The 23614-nt window shown below is 48.3% G+C and overlaps 1 protein-coding gene across 1 annotated transcript in view; it reads right to left on the reverse strand.

Annotated features, from left to right (window-relative positions):
- Positions 1–17609, reverse strand: part of LOC8027695 (trypsin beta) — a 40766-nt gene extending 23157 nt beyond the window's left edge. The window contains exons 1-6 of the mRNA XM_029985300.2: positions 17567–17609; positions 17419–17460; positions 16318–16391; positions 7663–7760; positions 6374–6633; positions 4862–4998 (exon numbers count right to left, since the gene is read on the reverse strand). Coding sequence (XP_029841160.2) covers positions 4862–4998; positions 6374–6633; positions 7663–7760; positions 16318–16391; positions 17419–17460; positions 17567–17609 — 654 coding nt within the window. The remainder of the gene's footprint in view (positions 1–4861; positions 4999–6373; positions 6634–7662; positions 7761–16317; positions 16392–17418; positions 17461–17566) is intronic.
- Positions 17610–23614: the final 6005 nt, after the last annotated feature.

Below are 23614 nucleotides of genomic sequence, written 5' to 3' on the forward strand. Positions count from 1 at the left end.
GTATTTTATGTGCCACGAGTGTTCGCTGCACCGTGTTAGTTTCGCACCGCAGGAGTAGTAGCTTGAGGGAACCAAGTGGAAATAACTGTCAGTACCCAGCAATGAAGATAATTGCAAGCTTTGTATGTAAGATATTCACTGGGCGCCATATTTGAGCGCGTTGTTCAGAGGGCATCAGGGGGGGGGGGGGGGGTAGGGAGCGGGTTTATGGTTGGCCTGGTAGAAGTGCCCGTATCCTCAGATCAAGCTCCTTATACCTAACGTCCGCAAAGAACTGCGATCTTGAATGTCTGCAATGCACGCCGAGGAAGCACCGTGGAAGCTTTAACTGCAGCCAATGCCACTACCACGAGAGCTTGAGGTCGCTGCTTTGAACCGCTTTTCCGCAGAACGAGCGCTCGCGCTAGAAATGCATGTCTCAACGCCAAAAGCGCGGGATAGCTCGTATTTGTAGCTTTGGCTGCAATCTCAGCTTATGGGTAAACGCGCTAGCGTTCTCCGCCAAGTCACATTCAGGACTAAGTAAGTCCACGAGCGAGCCATACTGCCGCGATCTGGCGGAACTCATGACGCGGCGGCATTCCAACGGAGCTTCACAGACCGCCACCAGACGCATTTTTCAAATCCGTTAATTCGTTTTGAAATTAGTTTTCTCGAGTTCTCTGCCCGCAGCCCAGAAACACTAGTCTAGGGTAGTGTTTCAGGGCTGGTGGCGCAACATAGACCACATAAAAAAAAATAAGTGCAAACATTTTGTTTCTGCACCGCTTTAATTTAGAAAATCTTCCTATTTATAGTAGTAGCTATAAAAGCGAGTTCCGGGCTTCAGGGTTCCTGTAAAACCCGTTTGCTCGTGCAGCGCGAGCATCGTTCAGTGCAAAATGGTAACATTGCGCGAATATTGGACCTTTCGAATAGTAGTTTCGAATATTGAGCTATTCAATATTCGCTTCGAGGTGAACTGCGATATTCGTACTTTTCGAAGCGTTGATCGCCGCGAGTTAGTCCCATTGAGTGCGCTACTCACCGAGTACCCGTGCACTGCGGCGAAGCAATACCCCGCACTGCACGCGTGCAACGCAGGTATAGCTTCCCCGCAGCGCATGGGTGCCTGGTGAGAAGTCCGCTCAACGGGGCTAACGCGCCGATTATGCAAATATGTTATACACGGGGACAACATTTTCTGGCATTTTCGAAGAGGTGAAGACCGCGCGAACACAGCTGTGATGGGCGCTCAATCTGTGCGAGTGCACGGGTGCCCATAGCTTTCGCTTCACTGCCAAGAAAAGTTGTCCCCAGGTATTGGGCAAGAGATCGAACCATAGGGGGCACTTTACCGAGCTTGTTGTCCTCACAGTCCGGTGTTTACTAATGCCCGTATCCCACTAGAGCGACAGACAGAAACAAAAGACAGCGACAAGCCTCAAACCCATGCAGCATGCTCGCGAATGTACCTTTTGCAGAGGTTTAGTCGTTCGATGCTTGTGAAGTAAGCGCGAGCGATTGCAAGCCTGCCAAAGATTACCTCGCGTGCATGATGCTTGTGGTTGAGCATAGCCTCCTTTATTTTACAAAGCCTCTCAAATCGCAAAAGACTCTGGTTTGAGGCTTGTCGCTGTCGTTTGTTTCTGTCTGTCGCTCTAGTGGGACACGGGCATAGCACAGCATAACAAGAAATTGAACCTCGCCTAGCGCGGTTTGGGCACGAGCACTCGGCTTTGACCAGTAATTTCGTCGCACGAGGAGTGGCCTTCGAATCGTCATCTTTGATTTCTCTGATCAAAAACAAACAAGAAAATTGGATTTGTTGTCCCTAAAGCCCCTCGATGTTTTTGCGTTTGTCTTGCAAGTAGCGTCAAATGCGCGAGTGCACGAGGCCCATGTCTCGAGTGGCCCTTGGAAGCAAATGGCGGCGCAGCGCTGAAATAAGCGGGCCTTGGAAGCGAATGGCGGCGGAGCACCCGCTCATGGCACGTGTCTCGCGCGCTTCCACAACAATGGTTGGCGGTACTTGTAAAAAAACGCTTTTATCAAGGGGCTTTAGTCGTCCCTAGTGCCATTAATAAATCTACTCTTCAGAGTAATGACACTTGCCCATATTGTGTCTTAAAATTATGGTTTCCAGTTATCTGAAGCTTTATCTGAAATCACAGGAAACGCTTTTGCGCCCACCACAAATGTTTAAACGGTTCGCGACAGAGCAAAGCTATACTCCATCAGCTTCCTAACACCGAATCTAATCCTGAGGAAGTCGCACTTTTGAATCATGACGATCGGCAGCTGCGTCTGCTCTGCATACGAACCAAAATGGCGGCGCCCACAACAATGTCAGGGAACAGAGTGCCGATACTCTAAGCGCAGCTCATTTAGTGGCTCTAGTTCCCCCACCAGCTGGAGCGTTCGGTCTCCTCCCCAATACCAATATTTACAAGTCCTCAGCCAAGTGTGCGATTTCCTCAGCCCAGCATGCGCATGTTCGTCACGTCTCGATACGAGCAAATCACGCACCGTACGTACGAACACTGAAAATGGTACCGGCCAGAAACCCTTTTTTGAACAGGTCTGTTTTTTTTTCTCAAAATTTTATATAGAAGTAAGAATATTTCCATAGAGCAGGCAAATTTATGAATACCCTTGATTAGGATAGCTTTGACAAATCTGTCGTTTGCATGCCAGAGTTCATAAATATAGTTATAATAAAATTAACCGGACTTTGAAGTGGACAAGTGGGAGGTTAGAAACAACCTTGAAGAGTTCAGCTAAAGTTTTGTTTAAGCATGGTACACGGCAGTGTAAGACTTGTAGAAACTATTCGATATTCGATTCGAAGATATTCGACCAAAGCCACTATTCGCTTTGACTTCGTTTCGAACTTAAAATACACTATTCGCACATGCCTACAAAATGGTAATACTTGTAGCTTTGTATTTGCTTGCCTAGATGTTAAACAAATTAGCATATTTGCACCCTTACTAAAATAGAAGGACCACGGAATAAAAGGGGCCGCTCCCCTAAATAGAAAATTAGCAGCCAACAACAAAGCACAGAACACAGAACATAAAAGAAACAACCACATAAAAATCCTCCACCACAAAAAAAAAGAAGCTCCAAAATATTTTTTTTTTAATTTCTTATTTAAAGTAGATAAAACGTGCCTGAACTAGTTGGCTCGTTCTAGCTGTGAAAAATGAGTAATTATTAAAGAACGCTTAGTGCACTCAATATCGACGATGGCTTGCAGGATTCTGCAACGAATATGTCTAGAATATTGCGTCGTAAACTACTTTTTTACTACAATCTTGGCAGCTGTTACGGGCGTTTGTGCGGAGTACTCCCGCATAAAAAAAAAACACATAAGCAAAAGCATAACGAACGACCTTCAAGTTTTTCATTATTTAAAATCTTGGCCAACACTCAACAAAACTTCGTTCAACACATGAGCAAAACCGCAAGTCGGCAGTTCTCATTAGAGCCCCTTCATGTTTCAAAAGTAGCGTAAGGTGCGCCGATGCACGAGGCACGTGCCACGTGCAGCCTTTGGCAACATCATGGCGGCACAGCGCAGCACGGAGCTAGATTTCAGACGCCGTGTTCTTCCCAGAAGTGGCGCGCGGCTCGTGTCTCGAGCATTTACACATTAATGAATGGCGCCACTTTCCCAGGCAGAGCCGTATATGTAGAGAGTTTGGCCATTCGTTGGGAAGTATGGGAGACAAATGAAGCGGTGCCATTGGCCGAAAGCGGGCTGGGCGTGTTCCAGGGCGTCTTCAGAAATTCGAATGTGACCAACCAGAAGCCGGAAATAATGCCCTGGCGGTGGTCGCGAGAAACAAACCTGATAACTGCATTGGAGTAACTCTCGATGGCTGAAAATACGGTACACGTGATGTTTCAATCACACTCATCTAAAATGATGGTGGAAGAGTGGGACTAGCGGAAAGATCGACATAATCCTTACGCCAAACGCCGAGCGCCGGGAATCTGCCGTCAGAGCGGTCACACTCTGTCCGCGCAAAACAGAGTTGAGCGGCGCATTCGTTTCTTACATCTTTCTGCATGATCATGATGAAACAACACGTACACCCTATTTTCAACCACAAAGAGTTACTACACGTCACTCTTACGCACTTATTAAAACCATATACGAACATAGACCTTCGATGATCGATCGGCTCAGAACTGTTTCCCGCTACCACCGCTAGGGGATTCTTTTCGGCTTCTGGTTGGTCAAGAGAGCATGCCAAGCCTTCTTTCCGAGTCTGCCGCACGCCCTGGCTCTGCCCGCGCCTCCCATTGACCAAACTCTCTACATATACGGCTCTGTTCCCAGGATGGAGGGGCTTTAGTTCGTATTAGCGCCGAGACATTTCGATGGCGGCCTCTGATGGTTTCCATCCGTGACGTCACGACTGGGATTTGCCTCGCCGGGACGTCGCCAGTTGTTACCCTGGCTACTTACCACCACGTGCGGCGACGAGTTCGATGGTGAGTTTAAAAAGCACAGTGGAAGCTAGGAACCATGGCAACCGGAACTAACACCGTCAAAGTTGACAATCTGACAATGCTCATATGCCCATGGTCTGGCCAATCGTGGAAAGCTGACCGCAGCGACGCTTTTGGTCGTGCACATCGCTAATGGGGAGTGTTCACTGGCGGCCATAACTGTGTGCGCGGCTGCTGAGCGCTTGCTGAAGGTGAGCTTCCGCACGTCCTTTGTAACATGCATCCCGCACCATCAAGATTGCCGGTTTTAGCAGACTATTAATATAAGCTCGTTCTGAGCATGCGCTCTAAACAGGGCCCTCAAATATGGCGTCTAGTGAACACCCGCTATGGACGTGAGTGGTAGCCCAGGCCTTACCTTGCAGGTGGAGGAAATTTTTCCGTAGGCGCAAATGTGGATCTCCTCATTAAAAGACCTGAGCTTTCGCCGGCACTTGTTGGGAGGCCAGACAACCTGCGATGTGTATCTCAGGTTCTCGGTCCTGCGGGAGGCTCCTGAAAAAGCGCAGGCGCACAGCAAACACAGAACTATGAGTCCTATTTGTACGTGCTCTGGGTAGCACAGTCGCCGTATATGGCCTCGAGATCGAACAGAGCCGCCACCGTGCGGTTGATGTTGGAAACACTACGAGTGTGGATACCGTTGCACGTCGTCTGTTCTCGGCGCACCTTGAAGGATAGATCCTCGCGACGACGAAGGCTTGTTTTCGAGTAAGCCGCGCTATTTACCTTGCGAACGCTTGTTTCTTCGAAAATATTGTATCGTTCCACGAGCGTGGAAATACGCGAAGGCGAGGAATGCCAAGCCGGATAATATGCAACATAATATTGCTACTGTGGTTGGTGTTGTGATGGGGTTCTTTTGTCGAAGGCGAACAACTTGCGAATGTCGGACACATTATTGAGTGCAGCGTTGGGGCCCCAATGACCACGTCGACTAGCGTACACGTGCGGAGTTACGTGCTGCAGTCGTCGGCCCTCAGCAAGGATCCCCACACTGCGAATCTGAAACTCACGAACGGTGCCACGATCGATGAATTTTTGTGCACTTGGCCTGCAAGGTAACTATTGTTTGTAACTTTAACAGCCGGAAACGTCTTTGAGAAAATCGCACGATTCGTCCTCTTGGTTGTTTTAAACGCTGCATACGTAAAATTCTTTATTTTTGCAATCCTATTTATCCGCAAATTAGGCATAGGAACCTACTCGCGGCAGCTAACTCTAGGGAATTCTATAGACTTAAATTCTGGCCTCATGCTCGCGTGCCTTTATTTTTCTCTAATTTTGTAATTGCCGAAAGTATTGGAAACGCGAAGGGTTTTGCGGTAGGCGGTGCAGTCACTTCGGAAAAGAAATGGCTCGAGCTTTGTACGTGGCACCCACGTCCTTTAGTGAGCTGTGAACCTTAGATGTAATCATGTCGTTTTCATGTAGCGTGATTTATCGTTGAAAATTTGTTTTTTTTTTCAAGTGGAGTGACAGGAAATCTTCGTCAAGCGGAGTTTGTGACAAAACTTAAGGAAACCTTGCGAGTAGCGAGCGCCTTCAGGGAGTTTGTCCGAGAACTACAAATGGAGGGCCCAACATTCCTCGGCCCGCCAGAACACACTGGCATCGTGTCCCATATAGCGGTTTCCATTCCTTTTTGATGCCCAACACTACGCGTTACTAAAAAAAAAAAAAAAGACAAAAAAACGCACCGTCATAAAAGACGAAATACGCTGAAAAGTAGACGCTCATAATATTGGTCGTGCGTGACGACGCACTCCGAAAATGGGGGAAAACGAAAAGCGAGGTCAAGTGAGAGGGCGTACGCATGCGAAGAAGTTTTGGAAAGTCCATTGGAATAAAAACGCTCGATGGATCGTACCTTCCTCGGGTCGCCCCCATCCAGCCACGATGACTCTCTTTCCAGCAAGGTCTGCATCAGTTCCGGAAATGCGGATGGCTTTAGTCTTCTTACTCAGCTTCAGGGCTTGGTCGAGGAGAAGCACGGCGATGTCGTTGCTGAACGTTTGTTGGCTGTACCGTTCGTGCCGGTAGTAACCTCTCACCCGCACCTCTTGCATCCTGGCGCGGACGGAGCTGCCGTAGCGGACCATGATTTTTCTGGGCTCTCGGTTCAACTTTCTGTTTGCGCGATCGAGAAAGATGAAGACGAACGAGGATGTCAGAATATTGCCGATGTTCGCTAAAAAGTCCCGCGTTGCATCTAAACAACTGACTCCCATATAAGGTCCAATACATACGAAAGTTTGTCATATTCGGCGAGATTTTACAGAGCGCGACTTCGGGAATCGGTGTAGGAGAAATGCAATTTCAGTCGCAATCCTTAAAGCTGGGGCCGCACTGCTCATATATCATACAAAATACAGACCGCAAGCACGAGTCACTGCACTCTCTGTGGTTCGAATGCCGTCTGCCAAGTTTCTCCTTGAACTTATTGCCCGGCGGCATTCGAAGCAGAGACCTCGCAGTGACTGGCGTTCGAATCTCTATGCAGACTGTCTTTTGTATGACGTATATAAGCAGTATGACACCGGCTGAATGATCATTCCTTCAGTAAATTGCAGATGTCGCTTACCCTAAATCATTGTTTTTTTTTTTAACAGAAAGTTTAGCATAGTTAGCGTGTGTGCGCGATCATTAAAAAGTTTATGAGATTTGTTGAGTTTTATGAACTTGTAGAATCAAGATTCTTAGGTAGCGTCATTACGTACCTTCGAGGAATATGTTTGAAAGGTATTGTATAATAAAAAGAGCCGCTGGGCCATTTTAGTTTCACGTGCGCTGACCAGTAAATTTGTTTTGTTAAATGTGTAATGGTATCTCGTTTTTACAGCGGAGCTGTTAAGGGTTAGGTTCCCCAGGATCGTGTCTGGTACCAAACAAATGTCGACACAACGCTTTGGTTGCCGCTGTCGCTCATAGATGGCGGTAGCTGTCCAGAGTGTTGTGTTTGCCGGTTGTCTGCTTGTCGCCGTCGATCATAAATCGCGGCAACATTTCCAGCCTCTTTACTCTGGCTTGCCGACTTGCGGACGGCCATTACTTCATTCCCACCCTAGTACAGCTTCGCTGGCCTTCCGTCTTCACCAGAGTGGAAAGGTTGAAATTTTTTTGTTATTTACGGTTTTACGTGCATAAAAACGTACTTACCGTCGTATGCAGTGTGCGGCTGTGATTACGTGCTTTGGAGTTAGTATGGCTCCACCGCACCCGTGCCATTTTTTGTGGTACTTGGTGCGTAGTCTGACCTAAGAATAGTTTACCCATAAGCGAGGATTGTCTCTTAGCACCAAGCATCCTTGGCTGCCAGTAAAAGTAACAACAGGCAACAACAAGCGATGGGCCAATAATAAACAAAGAACAGACACACAACAGCAAACACACAATGTAACATTTATGAATGACGTCTATGAAACATTGTTACACTTCTTGAGAACACAGTACGCCACTTGTTTTGCCACTTCTTTCACAATATCAAAAACAACTCGGAAAAGGTAGAGGCAAGCACTCTATCCTTTCCTTGCCTTCTGATAACTAAATTACAATATACGATGGCTTTCGACGGCTGAACCAGCCGTACTGTTAGCGACCGTAAAATCAGCGTTGGCTCTGGTGATCAAACATTTCCCGTGCCAGATGACCTGCGCACTTCGAGGAAGATATTATCGAGTCCTCGGCCAAGTTGGGTTCGATGCCGTACGGTAACGTTTGATCGAAAATTGATTGATTATTTCTGATGAGGACGAAAGTTGAGACGTAGAACGCACGAGAATGAGAAGAAGCCTACTCGTTATAGTGTTAAAGGCACTTTCGTTTTGGGACATCAACATATAGCAATGAGGCACCAGTTTGCCGTCTACGTGATTAAAAGGCGGGTAAACTTTAAAATGTGACATATTTTTGTCGTCGCAATTAGGCAATTTTTCGCCTTTGAATTTTGAAGATGACGTTTATTGTTAACATATATCCAGTCGTTTGGAACAATGAAGATATATATTTTGGGTAGTGTAATGGCCTTTTAACTTTATTTTGTAAGTTGTAATGGAGGTAACTGGTCTTGCATGCAACTTTCTCTCGAGAGCCGATAACCTCAAAAATTAGGTTCGGTCTTTTTTTTTTACCCTCAATGCACTATTTATGGGACACAACGTAGAATACGCCAATACTCTGCAACTGAGTTATCGTGTTATCAGTTTCGGTTGCGATTAGGGGTGGGGGATCTTAACTTGGTGTCTAAGGAGAGCAACAATTCTGTCAGTAAACAAAAATTGTCTGTAATATGAGACAACAATGCCACATTCCATGATGGGTATAAAGTAATTGTGACAGGGTGCACGTGCCCTTCGAGTGCTAGAACGAGATCAGATGGTGAAGGTTGTCTCCGACGTTACCGCTAGATCTCGGATCCCAGCATTCAAAACTAAAACCACAAAAAAAAAAGTAAGGCACCAATTTACGCTGTGAAGATGGTGGGACAGCGAAGCTGTGGCATCAACTGCAACGATTTCCCACCGCACTAGAGACCATTCTCACGGCCCACGCCACCAAGTGATGCTCCAGTGTTTGACGTTCCAGACAACTTCCGGTTTTTAAAAGGAAGGAACAAAGTCCACCTTAATACAGTGCTTGAAGTGTCGCTGAAACGTTTAACCCCCAATTCTCCAGGTGAACTCCAAAAGAAGGAAGGTGTGCTAGATCTGTTAAGATGTTTCGAGCACTCTTGTAAATCAATTTGCCTCCTCCAAGATGTAATATTGTTCAGCCGAGGGTTTTCGGTAAATCTCTAACTTCATTGTCCATGTAGCATGTATGCTTTCTAGCACTGGCGACATAAGCAAGCTGAACAGGCTTGCAAAATCGGTGGAACCGAAAGTCGCTTGGGACGCAAGCGACAGTTCATGTTTGTAAACAGCAGAAGGGTCTATACCAAATGATTGACGAAAGAAAAGTAAATGCACTGTACCAAAACTCTTTTATGTTTGAAAGACCTCGCAGGCTTCCGTTGCCGCGGCAACTTATGCAACTGCAATCTCTACCGAGAAAGGCATGCGGGGAGCGCTACGTGCTTCGCATTGTTAGCGGGGTTAGTGACGTCGCTCCACATTTCGTACTCTGCCGTTGCCGCGGCAGCTTATGCAACCGCAATTTTTACCGAAAACGTATGGGGGGGGGGGGGGGGGGGCGCTACGTGCGTATCAGCTTTTACGCGGTTTTGAGACTTGTTTCGTGGTTTTCTTATTGAAACAAGTGTCAAAAGCACACAATAAGAGATAAGACGCGCACAAATGGTGATAAGGTGCTCCCGATGATTTTCTGTCTACTATTCTGTCGACGGACATGAAAAAAACCTGACCAACGAGTCATATACAGCCTGGTTGTAAAAAGGCAATAATATATTTGATGGGACTTAATATCTCCAAAGATGTGTTTTATATTGACATAATTGTTCATATTTACTAACATTCTAGATATTTGAAGTAAAACAACAACAGCAGCAACAAAAAACGCCAAAATTGCAAGGCGTGTTGCTATTCTAATTACAAGAACCCAGAAAGGCATTAAAGACATTATATAATAAGTTGAAACTATTTATTAAAAAAATTAAAGCTACAAACAAATCTATTTAACGCGTGCACGCATACCATTAAAAGGTAGGGAAAGTAAAGTCTTAATTTAACTACCGAAGCAATTACTCGACTAAGGTGTATCAAAAACGCTACTTTGCAGCTTGAATAAGCTTGTGTTGAATTTCCCATTCTCTTGATACGCGCTGGTCTAGCAATATCTTTATACATTTCGTTCTGTTGAAATATATATGCGCATCTTTGGGGCATATTCCACTAGTTTGTAAGTGGAGGATACTACCCCTGCTACCACAGTTTATGGTAGTAGTAGAGGACACCAGCGGAGAAAAATGCTTTTAGGGAAAGGCTAAAAGAAAACACCGGGAATTTCTTTTTTTTTTTTTAGGGGGGGGGGGAGGGGAGTGCGACGAGAACGACTCGTGCAAGGTGGCCGCTGGTTCTGGCTCCGATAGACGCATTATTAGAGATCGAGCTGTCACTTTCGCAACTCGTAAAGCTAGCGACTGTGACCATCGAGAAACTCGACAACCTCACCACTCTTATTGCAACCTCCCTTCTCGCCACCCACAATGACGTCGTGCCCGACAACAGGCGGCAGCGCAGACGGCGCTGATTGTGCGCTTACCGGTCGGCCGTCAGATCCTTTCGGCCCAGGATTAACAGTTCTGCAATGGAATTGCCGCTCCTACCGACAGCACGGTTCAGAACTCAAGAGACGGCTGGCCGCAAGCGCCCATCCCCCCGACATAATCCTACAAGAGGCCAGGGTGCCAGAGCCCAAAATTGTAGGGTACCGGGCCTTCAATACCCCTACCATCATCGTCGCCCAGAAGGGCCCACGTCGGAAAGGAGACGCACAGGGAACCATTCCTGTGCCCCAGGCACATGCCCATGTGCTACTGAAAAAATTGATCCCTGCTGCCCAGCTCGATACCTCGTGTTACAGTTCCGAGCAGCGCGAAGTGACGGCGGTATCGGCGCGCCTCGGAGACAAGGATATCGTAGTCGTGTCTGTGTACTGGAGACCGCATAGTACCACCAACGACGAAGATGCAGAATGGCTCAAGCTCTTGTGTACCCGCACTACTCACCCTTTGCCTGTGCTGATCGGAGGTGACTTTAAGGCGCACCACACGTCGTGGGGGTCGAAATCAAACACCGTACGAGGCCGAAGCGTAGCAGACAACGCACTTGTGGCAGGCCTCGTGCTCGCCAATTCGCCTGACGCGGTAACCCGTCGGGCCGATAGTCAACAGCAAGATTCTACATCGCCAGACGTAACATGGCATTCTCCAAGCCTTAGGTGTTCATGGGCGGTGGTAGATGACACCTGGGGTAGCGATCACTTCCCAATTATCATCGGCCTCGGCGGAAAATCTCGCGCTCTTGCTACACGCACCGTAAGCACAACCCGATGGGACGACTTTCGTGAGGTGCTCGCAGAACTACCGCCTCACGAACCACTTTTCAATCGTATTATTCAAGCCAAGGAGATCGTGACGCGGTCAGTGAAGGTAAGCGCCGAAGCTCCGACTCCTGATCAGCACTTGCTTAATTTATGGGAATCAAGGATTAAGGCCCAACACTGCTACCTAGAGGACGGCAAACTCCCGCCCGACCGCACACGCTTTAACCGTGCATCGGCAGAAGCAAAACGCTATTCTCTCGAGCTCTCGCGGAAAGAGTGGCACGACCACTGCACGTCTTTCAACGGGCGCACATCACCGGCCAAGGTCTGGGCGACGATGCGTGGTATGACGAAGAACCAACGTCAGCAAACAGCTGGAGAAGACATGGCCCTCCGGGTGGCAATCTCCAATGAAGAATTCGCGAGCAAAGCTGGCCCCGTATTTTTTCCACAGGAATGTCCAGCGAGTTATGACCCAGCCAAGGTTAGATTTTCATTCCCTCCACCTCAAGAACCCATGGACCCAGGTATGGAGCGGCCCTTTACCATGGCAGAGCTGCAGGGCGCACTTTTCTCAATCACAAAGTTGCATGGTGCCCCGGGGCCCGACATGATAACTGTCACGGCCCTTCGCAACCTTCCGGAGGCAGCGATGCAAGAACTTCTGGACATCTTCAACGAGTCCTGGGAGCTGGGTCAACTTCCCGCCATCTGGCGCCACGCCTCGGTTATACCAATCCCAAAACCAGGCCGAACTCCAAAACAGCTCACAGATATGCGACCCATCTCTCTGACGTCACATGTCGGGAAGCTTATGGAGAGGATGGCGCTGATGCGGTTCGAATGGCACATTGAAGCAAACAACGTCCTCCACCTGTGCCAGACTGGCTTCCGCCGGGGTCTCAGCACGCAGGACTCGCTGGCCGTCTTCGCTGAGGATCTTGCCGGCAAGCACCCGCGCTACGACATCAAAATAGCGGTTGCTATAGACCTTTGCAAAAAGAGCGCTCTGGCCGCCGCCATTTTGCGAATCGAGCGACCCCTATCAACCAGAAATTTCTGGCACCCGCCTGAGCTGTGGAAACCCGGTCAGCGTGACTTCCCACCTGCATTGGAGTTCGGCGGCTTTTCTTGGAAGTTTTTACTTTATTCGCCTGTTTAGGATGCTTACCCTTTGTATGTTATCTTCCACCGTGAGAACCAGGGAATACCAGGGCTCTTGGCCTGCTCGGCCTTCGCAGGAAACGAACAAAAAGAGCGAACGTCAAGAAGCCCGCGACGCAGGCAGTTCGACGTTCTTGGAGGATTATTTCCGTTGAGATAATCTCCAAAAAGCCTTCCCGGCTGTGTTCCGGGTCTTCGCGAAAAATAGCTGATAGGGTCGGGTCCGGGGTGTGGGGACAGAATAGACACGTTCGTTCATTTGCTTTGAAGCTGTGAAAAAAAGGAGCTCTCTTCTACATGTTCCCCAAAATACGCCAGATTCCGTCCGATCGTCGTGAAGTGACTGTCGTCGACACTGTATATTGGATATGCTGTGTTATTTGAGACCTTTTTCAAATCCTGTTCGGATAACGCGGCACCGTGGGGTACGTACAATATATGTTGTTCGATTGATTAGAAGCGTTGAATTTCATATTGTGGACGGGGAATATCCATGCAGTTCGGATATCCTGTGTGGTCAAATATTCTGATCTTTATAGATTGACACGACTGAGTGTACGGTGCCGTAAAACGATGATCATAAAATGAAACAAACGTTCCAGATGCATTTGTTCTGTCGCGCACGGACTCACCAAAACAGCTTTCATTTCTTTGTTTTTGTTCCCAACAATAGAGCACTGCTCTTTTAAAGACCTCTATAAATTATGTTCGCCACAGAACACAAAATAAGAAAGAAAACGCGGCAATTCAGCTGCCACCAGCGTCCGGAATTGCGCCTATGCAGGCTGCCAGAGCCTGCTGACGAGAAATTCCACAGCTCAGCGCAGTCGGGCAACACTGACGTACACTCTCAAAACCAGGGACGCGCGCGGTAAATCGCTTCGTTCGAGACTGCCGCTGGAAAGGTCTATAGTAGGGTGCCTTCATGTGCGCTTTGCTTGGGGTGATGACATCTGGCCATTTTGTTTCGAACGCTTATTTTTATTTTTTGTTCTCAAGCGCGTGAAAGAGCGTGTCCCTGCACGCGCTCGTGGCTCTGACTGTGCTACGGCGACATTTTGTTTCCTGCAATTTCTTTGTATTTTCCATGTGAGCGCGTGCTGTCGGCATCGGGTACTACAAATGATGGCATCACCCTAAACAGAAAGACATTGAGGCACTCTAGTCTATAGACGTGAAGAAGGCTTTTGATAGTGTTCCACATCCTACTGTGATGGCCGCCGCATCCGCGGCGGGCCTCACCGGCAAGCCTCTCCAGTATATCAGGGCCTTCCTCAACGGCGCACCTACAGTGTCTCAGTAGAAAATGCACAAGCTCCTGCGGCTCCACTCGAGCTAGGAGTCCCAGAAGGCGCGGTGCTTTCCCCGCTACTCTACAACCTAGTGATGGCGGATTTGAGCCACCGCCTCGACAAGATCCCAGGCATCCGCCACACCATTTATGCAGACGACATCACAATCTGGACGACGGGTGGCCCAGTTGGCCCTCAAAATGATTCCGCCCAAGAAGCACTGGACATCGTCGCCGGATTTTTGATAGAACGCGGTCTAACTCCGTCACCTGATAAGACGCAGTACGCCGTGTTTGGAAACACCAACGCACGCCGAGAGGCGACCCCGTGCATCGAACTCAAGTTCGGGGGCTCAGTCATCACCGCCACAAACGTGCTGCGTGTTCTTGGTGTCGACTTTTCCGCGCACGGCCCACCTGTGACGTGGCTGAGCAAAACCAAAGCCTCCGTAGTACATATGCTGCACCTTATCCGTCGCACCACAGCTAAGGACTGGGGCGCCGACACCCACACATTACGCATGCTTGTTAGGAGCCTCATCCAAGCCAAGATGCTTTACGGGGCACAGCACGTAGGCATCACCAGGAAACAACGTGAGGACCTAGAGGTCCTTAATCAGCGTGCCATGCGTATCGTCACGGGCCTGCCGAACTTCACGCCGGTTGACACGCTGCAGGCCCATGCTGGACTCAACACCATTGGAGACCTGTTACACGAGGCATGCCTAGGGCAGCACATCTGCCTTTCACGGTCCAGACCGGGACGATCCATTCTCGGGTTGCTGGGCCTGCGACCCGTTGAGGGAGTTCCACCACCAGCCACACGCCCTCCACCTTGGAGTCTGCCATGCCTGACCTCGGGCAAGCCGACGCCATCCCATGCTGGAGGCGGCCATCCAGGCCGCCGACGATCCCAAGCTGCGGCGCACGAACGTGACGTCAACGCCGACGGCCCCGAAGTACGCAGATACTACTGTGACGCGGCCGCGGATCCCGGATCCAGATCTACTGCCGCAGCTGCCTGTTGCCTGTCCTTGGGATCGACCACTGGTGTCCGGCTTCCACCGGGGCTTGACTCGCTGGAGGCTGAGCTGCGGGCGATCCTGCTGGGAGCGGAACTGGCGCTCCGCGACACCGCCACCAGAGGGCTATCTCCCACCGAGATCCTCCTGCACACAGACTCTGCGGAGGCGGTCAAGGCATGCCTTTCTTCGGCCCCCCCTCGCTCTCCAACGGTCTGCTCCATCCGGGCGGCTGTAGCGGGACTCGAGTTGGTCCTGGGATCGGCCGCACACATCAGGGTCGTTTGGGTTCCGGGCCACGCGGGCATAGAGGGCAATGAAGCGGCGCACCGGCTGGCAAGGGCGTTCTTGTCTCTCCCCTCGGCCGGTCAGCCGCTTCAGCGACCCTTGGATGCACCGTCTGGCTCCGACGCTAGCACAGGCCCTTCACCACCACAGCACCCGCGCACCGAAACCAAGCGGCGCCTGTCCACCCGGCTGCCTGAGTGCCCGACCTCCATCCCTAGGGGATACCCGCGGGCGGCCGAGGTCCGGCTACGCCGAATCACAACCGGCTGTGCATGGACACCGTATCGCCTGGCCCGCTTCGGGCTACGTTCGCCAGAGTATGCAATATGCGACCGGTGTAGTTCGACTTCTACATCGCCACCTCAAGCCAATCAAACCGCCGGGCTAATCCCCGATATTCCATTAACACCCAGTCTTCAGCGCATCTCGCCACCCTGCGCCACCTGCTCTGGGAGTGCCCGGCAAGGCGAAAGGAAAGGGACATAGCACTCGCGCAGCTCGGTCCACCACCAGGAATGACGTTCGAGGCCTGGACGGCACCGACAGGCCCCACAGACGTCAAGAGGCGGGTCTTCAACTCACTCTTGGCTTACGTGAGGACGGCCGGTCTGGCCGGCCTTCTGTAAGCCCTCTCCCCCTCCCGCCCTCGCACCCCCTCTCCCATTCCTGCATCCTTATTCCCTTCCCCTTCACGACAAGGCATGAAACCGGTCGCGTCATACCCCTCCTAATATGAATGGTAGCGCTTTTTTGGACGAGGACAAAAGAAAGAAAGACAAATAGTTGCAGTCAGCGCTCGTGTCTGTCTTGTCTTTCTTTCTTTTGTCCTCGTCCAAAAAAGCGCTACCATGCCTTTGGCAACCCAAGACCAATACCAACTAGCCCAACATACAGCTTTGATAATATGAATAAAACGTATCCAACAACAACAACAACATTATTAGAGAGTCGAAGCTCACAGGTTAAGGTACTTTCAGGGGGAAAACTCTCTTTTATTTGTAGGCTGCGTCGATTCGTTGCTGTGGAAGGATATAGTTAAGAACTCACCATCCAAGGGAATCTCGCAATCGATGTCGCTGAACCGTTAACGATGCGAGGAGAAATTCGTTCCGTTCCACTCGCTGAAATAGCAATAAAGGACGAGCAAACTGAAGCGATTGAGGCTTATCAGATTAGCGCAATAATAGGGCGCTATGAGCGATGCCTGTTGGAAGTCCAGATACTGCACACAGTTGGTGTTATCTTTATGCTACAGACTCTTGTTCAAGTAATGCTTCGTTGTAGGCAATAAAATACTGTATTTATTTTTACTCCAGAGAAGTGAGAGAGACACGAGAAAAAGTTACAAATAACTATTTTTCAATGTTTTTGAGGCATCTCCTTTTTTTCACCCTCACCTGGCGCTAAACGACACAGCAAGAACGTAAGTGAAAAAAATAACTGAAACAGAGATACCAAGAAGAAACATGAAAGGTAGCCCTAAAATCAAACATAATGTTTTCAGACAATAGTTAGAGGGTACAGGAAGAGAATCTTAAATCAGCAACTTTTTTGTGGACGTTTTAGGAAGGATAGTACGATTTGGTTAGATGCCAATAAGAAGAGGAGGAAGAAGCCGGAACACCGCTTCTGGATCGTTCCGGTATGTGTTTAAGATTGCAGTGATTAAACGTATGGCCACTCTGTCACTCGTTCAGGCCAGATACTACTTGATTGAATCGTATTGCACCGCACGATGTCCTGTAGTCGGTGCCAGGTTAAGCATGCAGTCGATGCCCCGCCTCCTGCGCAATATTACTGACTCTGATAACACTTCTTCGCACCCGTTGCCGTAGCCCGGCGAAAGGCGTCCGAGAGCGTGCTCTACAGAACTCTTAGCTTGTTACCGACTGTGGCGAAACAAAACATACCAGTCAACTCTTGTGATTTCCAGATCGTCTTCCTAATGTCTTTTTGAGTGGCACAAGACATCATATCACTCAACCTTCACCCCCGCCCCCCCCCCCCAACACACATACAGACATACCGACACCCATTTTTTAATTTATCTACAATGTACGTTTTTTATGTCATGCAGGATGAGAGTATAATCCAACTGTATGCATTATTACTAATTTATCTCCAGTAGTGAAAAAAAAATGTGATTACCTTTTGTTTTCTTTTCGATGTCAAACCAAGAACCAGTTGATTCTAGAAGTATATAAAAGGAATATATAGAAACAAAAGGCTGTCTGTTTTTGTTTGTTTTGATTTAAGAACTGTCTTTTAAAAAGAACGGAACAGAAACACGACTAACCAGCAGCCAGCAACGCCGTAATGACAACTGAGAGAACTTTCATTCCTGCGAGAGGACCTTCGACGGCTGCGCAGTTTCCAGAAACACCAAGAGGTTGTAGCTGCGTACAATAGTCACATTTACTGACACACAAACAAACTTGTTCTCTCATCGTTCTTTATACATAATGAATTATGCGGTTTAGCTATAGGACATGAACGGCGGCTCTTCTGCTCAAGTGGTATTGTTCGTTGAAATCGTGATTCGGAATGGCACGCTCTTGTCTTTAGCCTGTGCGGTTTTGTTCATCGATCAACATTGGTGGTCGCCATTGCTTGGACACAAAGCACGTGATTGGAACCGAGGCGCCACCGAACGCTGACCTAAGCCTTGTGTTCAATACATGCTCGGAGTATGTGCTGCAAGCAGTGGCGTACAGGTGTTGATGCGGACTTTTTAAATGGGTCTATTGTCTGTTAAAGAACATGTGCAAAGGTCTTTTCTTTTTTAAACAGCCGAGATGGAAAATATTGTCATAAAACGAGTTTACAACGAAGAAAAAAATATATAGGTACACTTACGGCGCGAAACGAGTTTGTAGCTCGCGCCCGCGGGAGCCGCCACTAGTCACCTGGCAGACCTGTGTGCTGCCGCCGCCGCAAAGTCACGCCGCCGCCGCACGCTGAGCGTGGCGCGCCGCCGGTTGAACGCGTTTCTCCATGCCGCCGTCGCCGCCATAAATTTCTGATCGGCGCAAATGTCTATCACGTGGTACTTGCGCTCTTGCAGGAGCTCTTTTTGGGCTCTAAAAGTTACTTAATAATCTTCGTTTTTTGTTTCACTTTAAAGTAAGGTTAATAAGAAACTTCTAGAGCCCATATAAAGCTTCCGAAGGAGCACAAGAACCAAGTGACCATAGCGGCCAGTCACGTGACCATAGCGGCCACTTTTCCGCGAGCTCCCATGGGCGCCAACTACAAATTTGTTTCGCGCCGTAGGTATAGCTCTAAATTTTTTTTCGTCGAAATTTCTTTGTATGACACTCTCTTTCATCTAGGCTGTATAAAAAGAATGTTTTTTTTTTCATTTGCGCGTGTCCTTTAAGCAAAATGACTTCCATCGCCTAAGGCATAAAATATTGCTATGTTTGCAATAGATAACATTACTCACGCATATGAAAATTTGTATGGATATAACTAATGTCAGGAACACAAATGTGAAAATTCTAGGGCATATAGTCAAAAGGACACCCGTGTTAAAACATGGCGATTTAAGGGCAGTGCTTGGGGACCTGTACAAACGAAGTTATAAAAAGAACAAAGAAACCTCGTATACTTCTCCTTCCCTATCTTCGTAACAAAACATAATTAGTAAAATCGTCTTATCTTTACTGGTTCATGCACAAAACGAGAACTAGCGCATCAAATGCGAGTTCGCGCCTCCTTATTGGTGACGCTATAGATATCCACAAACATTACGAAAATGAGTTATACCAGAGGAAAGACGATTCTATTACTTTTCAAACGAAACCATTAATTCAAGAAAGTATTCAAAATGAGACAAGTAACGAGCATTTTGAGAGCACCTATATTGCTAGAATCAGTGGGACCGTGGCCTTAACGTGCATCTCGCATAGTGCTAACACAACCGCACCCTGGAATGACACCCACCCAGACTAAACTATGCGTGGGCGGGAAACGTAAAGCCCCTCGATGGGGTGTGTTTGTGTTTGTCATGCAAGTAGCGTCAAATGCGCCAATGCGCGAGGCCCGTGTCTCGAGTGGCCCTTAGAAGCGAATGGCGTCACAGCACCCGCTCGTGGCACGTGTCTTGCGCGTTTCCACAACAATGGTTGGTACTTGTAAAAAAAACACCTTTGTGCCGTGCACGCGCTAATCCGCTGTAATAACCGCGGTTCAAGAAGCGCTAACAAGGCTCTACTAAAGCGCTAACAAGGCGTTACTAGGGTGCCTTCATGTGCGCCTTGCTTCGGGTGGAGACATCTGGCCATTTTGTTCCCACTTTTACATTTATTTTTTGTTCAGAAGCGCGTGAAAGAGCGTGTCCCTGCACGCGTCTGTGGCGCTGACTGTGCTATGGCAACATTTTGTTTTCGTCGATTTCTTTGTATTTTCCCCGTGAGCGCGTGCTGTCGGCATCGCGTACTACAAAAGGTGGCATCACTCTAAACAGAAGGTCATTGAGGCACCCTAGGCGTTACCAAAGCGCTAGTCGCGCGCTATATTATAACTATAGTCACGCGCTAGGAAGCACCGCATGAGCGCTCTTCCGAGCGCTCACGTGGCGCTGACTTAGCGGTCCGCTGTATCACCCGGGAGCGCGCTTAAAAGCACGCTTCAAAGGCTTCGATAGTGAGGTACGCGCAGTGTTGGCGTTAAAGCATTTCAAGTAACGTCGTTTCCAGAAACGCGTAACTTTTCGAGCGCAGCTCTTAGGCGCCCGTTTCCGGCTTGAGTGGCGTCACCGTCGGCGTAACCGCGCGGTGCATTATGGGAAATGTTCCGTAATGCACCGCGCGGGACCCTTGCGACGTCACTCGTGACGTCATGTGTGACGTTACGAGGGTCCCGCGCGGCGCATTATGGAACATTTCCCATAATGCACCGCGCTGGGAGTACGAGGGGGAGGAGGGGAGAGGAGGGGGAAGAGGAGTAGGGGGAGAGGGGAGAAAGGATGACGAGGAGGAGAGGAAGGAGGGGAGGAAGGAGGAGGAGAAGAGGAGGGGACAAGTTTCAGGGATGAGGGGAGGAGGAGGTGAAGGAGGAGGGGAGGAGGAGGGGAGGAGAAGGACGAGGAGTAGGGAATAAGGGAGGATGAGGAGGAGGGAGGAGGGGTATTCCCTCCCCTCAGTACCCTTCCCTCCTCCTCCTCAAGAGCTGTGCTCTAGTTCGGCGTTACAGGGTGTTGTAAACGTCTTTATTTCTTTCAGTGACGTACTAACGTACTGGTTACTTTTTCAAAACAGTTACGGGTAAGGTACCCACGTCACTTATTTTAAGTAACGGGTCACGTAGTTACCTTACTCGTTATCCTCCTTCCCAGCCCCCCCCCCCCTGTCCCCCCAATACAGCACACTTTTTAAAGTACTATTTTTTTTTCTTGTTTCTATACTTGGTTTTGACGCAGCCAACCCTACGATCTGATGGGACCAATCAGACAGCGTGAAAAGGGCACCATCATGGCGTCTGTCATGTTTCTTTACGTATTGTAGCATCGCTGAAACAATCATAAAAAAAAAAAAAAAAAAAAAAGCCCAGTGACTCGCGCTTTTGATGCTGCTTGATTGTTCACATTGTCTCGAAGCGTTGGCGGCGTCTGAATCTAAGCTGCAACAAGTCCAATACGCCAAGTCATTAATTATTGCATTCGTTCCGCATTCCTTGAAAATTTTGCCCGTCTTTTCTCCACGCAAAAAACCCTTTGCCCCAATATTAAAAAAACGCTCTCGTAAAAAAAAAAAAAAGAAAAGCAAAACACACACATAAAAAACAATGCCGTTAACATCGACTTTTAATAAAAAGTAGCGCAAAAGTAACGTGCGTTACTTTTTATCGGTAACGGTAACGCATTCCTTTTATTTTGGAGTAACACGTTCCTTTATATTGCAAGTAACGAGTAACGTATTTCGTTACTTATTTTCGGTAACGCCCACAACACTGGGTGCGCGGAACACGGTAACGGTAATTGTTCCTTATGAGAGAGCTACTTTACTAAGGGGACACGCGAGCAGAAAATTCCTTTATTTGACCGATGCTTTCAGGCGTGCCCCATAGAGAAGAGCTAAAACCACGCATAGATGCACTTCGTGGCGGGGAAACATTGTATATTCAACTAGCACTTTACTTTTTGCTTTGGTGCGCACGCTCTCTCCAGATACTTTTCGTTCAGCGGTAAATATTGGCTTTACAAGTTCTACGGCGGCTTGGTTGGCCGCGTGCGAACGCCTTTCAAAGCAGGAGGCCAGCAGACGACGCGCAATGGAACAATCCTCTCGGAACCGCAGCGCCACCACTTCACCGGCTAGTGTGGGGCGCGCTCCGGGAACTTAATCTAAAAACATCTAGAACACACGGCTACCGATCCCAAACAAACAAATGATCACAAATGCAATATAATACAAAATACAACACCACTTTTTCCTCAACTTGGTACTTGTTTGGTACGCAACTTGGGCCACGCATGCACATATGTTGGGCTTATTTTGGAAAGTCGCTTACCGCGGCAGATTTGTCCAGCAGCCTGTAGTGTCGACGGAGATCCCAGGTTTAACATTTAGATATAAACTTTCATAAACTGGCTAGTCCCATTTTAGTCGCCGCTGTCACCAGGAGACGTGACGTGGCTGATGTGGATACGAGAAGATGGCCGCGAGCTGGGGCAGCTGTTTCACCGCGATGGATCACTTGTTCACACCAAAGGTCGGAAAGACACGACGAGATGTGATGAATATATTTTGTGTTTTTTTCAGCTAACTGAGTCCGAGAAAGTGAAAGTAGTGGGTGCAAGCAGCCTTGTGCACGTGACTCGAAAAAAGTAATGCTGAGCGCAAGTCCGTCTGCTTCTTTTTGCAGGGGTTGTGGTAACGTCAAAACGCCGAGCTCGGATTGGTACTCAATGAAGGATAGTGAGTAGACCTCAAGGCAGCTTGCTTTGAGGTCTACCCACTCTCCTTCAACTAGAGCCAATCAGAGGTCGGTGTTCTGACGTCACCACAACCCGTGCAAAAAGAAGCAGACGAACTTGTTCTTCGCATAGACTGCGATTACAATTGCTCTTGGATAAAAAGTATTCAAATTAGATTGCTTGGTCACTTAAGAGTTAATGTAAGTGAACATTATTTTAAAAAGTTGGTTACCTTTCTTATTATTTGATATTTTTAAAATGACAGATATTTCTGCCGGTTTTAAAGCGGGTCTTTGGAACTTTCCATTTCTGGGTCAGAATCACCGAAGTAGAAACTTTGCATCTTTTCAACCCACCGATTTGGGCAGACCATTCTCCTGTCGGACACTTGGTTCGCAGATTTCTTGGCAGGGAACTTGTAGAAGCAAAGAATGCCATAAAAAAGGGGACGAAAAAAAAAAAAAAGATAACAGGTACTAGTTTAGACATGGTAACCCTGGAGCGAGTGTCCGCCCCTCTTTGTCCTCTCGCTCCACCAGGGTTACAATGCCTATCCTTGAAGCAGCTCGCCTGCCTGCTTGCTTTAACTACGGTTACAAGTAATTCGAGTACATACAAATGTAATCAGATTACCCTTGCAGTTACTCTTTATCAAATGTAATTAAATTAACACAAAACTACTTCAAAAAGTAATCGATTACAAGTAATTTGACTACTCTCGATGAGTAGACGTACAAGTCTGGTTCAAAGCTATAGGTGTCTCCATGGTCACGGACAGGATGGAAGCGGCTGGGAGGAGTTTCACCTGTCCCGCTTCCAGCGCGGGCTTTCCGGCCTTCTATGACGCTTCGCAGTCTCGTGAGTCTCCGGCGTGCACGCGCAGTCAAAGCACGACGGAAGGTATCGAGCGCGCGCTGGAAGCCGGGCCTTCGAAAAGGACGCCCTGGTCGTTCTCACGGTTTTATTGACTATATCGAATCACCGGTCGAAGCTGGGATAAAGTAGAACACTCCTATTCAAGTGGATACCATGAGACGTCAGTCAATGGTCTACCTTACAATAAACAGACAAACTAACATACACACACGCGCACGCACGCACACACACACACACGGACACACAAGGAAAAGGTGTAGGTTTTAACGATTTCATTTAATTTCAACTGATCATTTTCTGCATTTGACCAGCGGAAGCCTAAATTTAGTTTACACTCGGACCAACGCTAACGTTTAAGATTTTTTTAAGGTCTTGTGAGTCATTGTTTGAGAACAATGGATATAAAATAAAGAAGTCAATTCATCTTCTAAAAGTCGACGACCTTAAAAGGCGTGACTAAGTGCGTCTGGTATTGTTCAGAGACTAACAACCTGCTGCCTAGGACTAAAGAACAGAATACAAGTGACGTTTTGTGATTTCTTAAATGTT

The sequence above is a fragment of the Ixodes scapularis genome, unplaced genomic scaffold (genome assembly GCF_016920785.2).
Source record: "Ixodes scapularis isolate PalLabHiFi unplaced genomic scaffold, ASM1692078v2 PGA_scaffold5__190_contigs__length_132052651, whole genome shotgun sequence".
Classification (NCBI taxonomy): Eukaryota; Metazoa; Arthropoda; class Arachnida; order Ixodida; family Ixodidae; genus Ixodes; species Ixodes scapularis.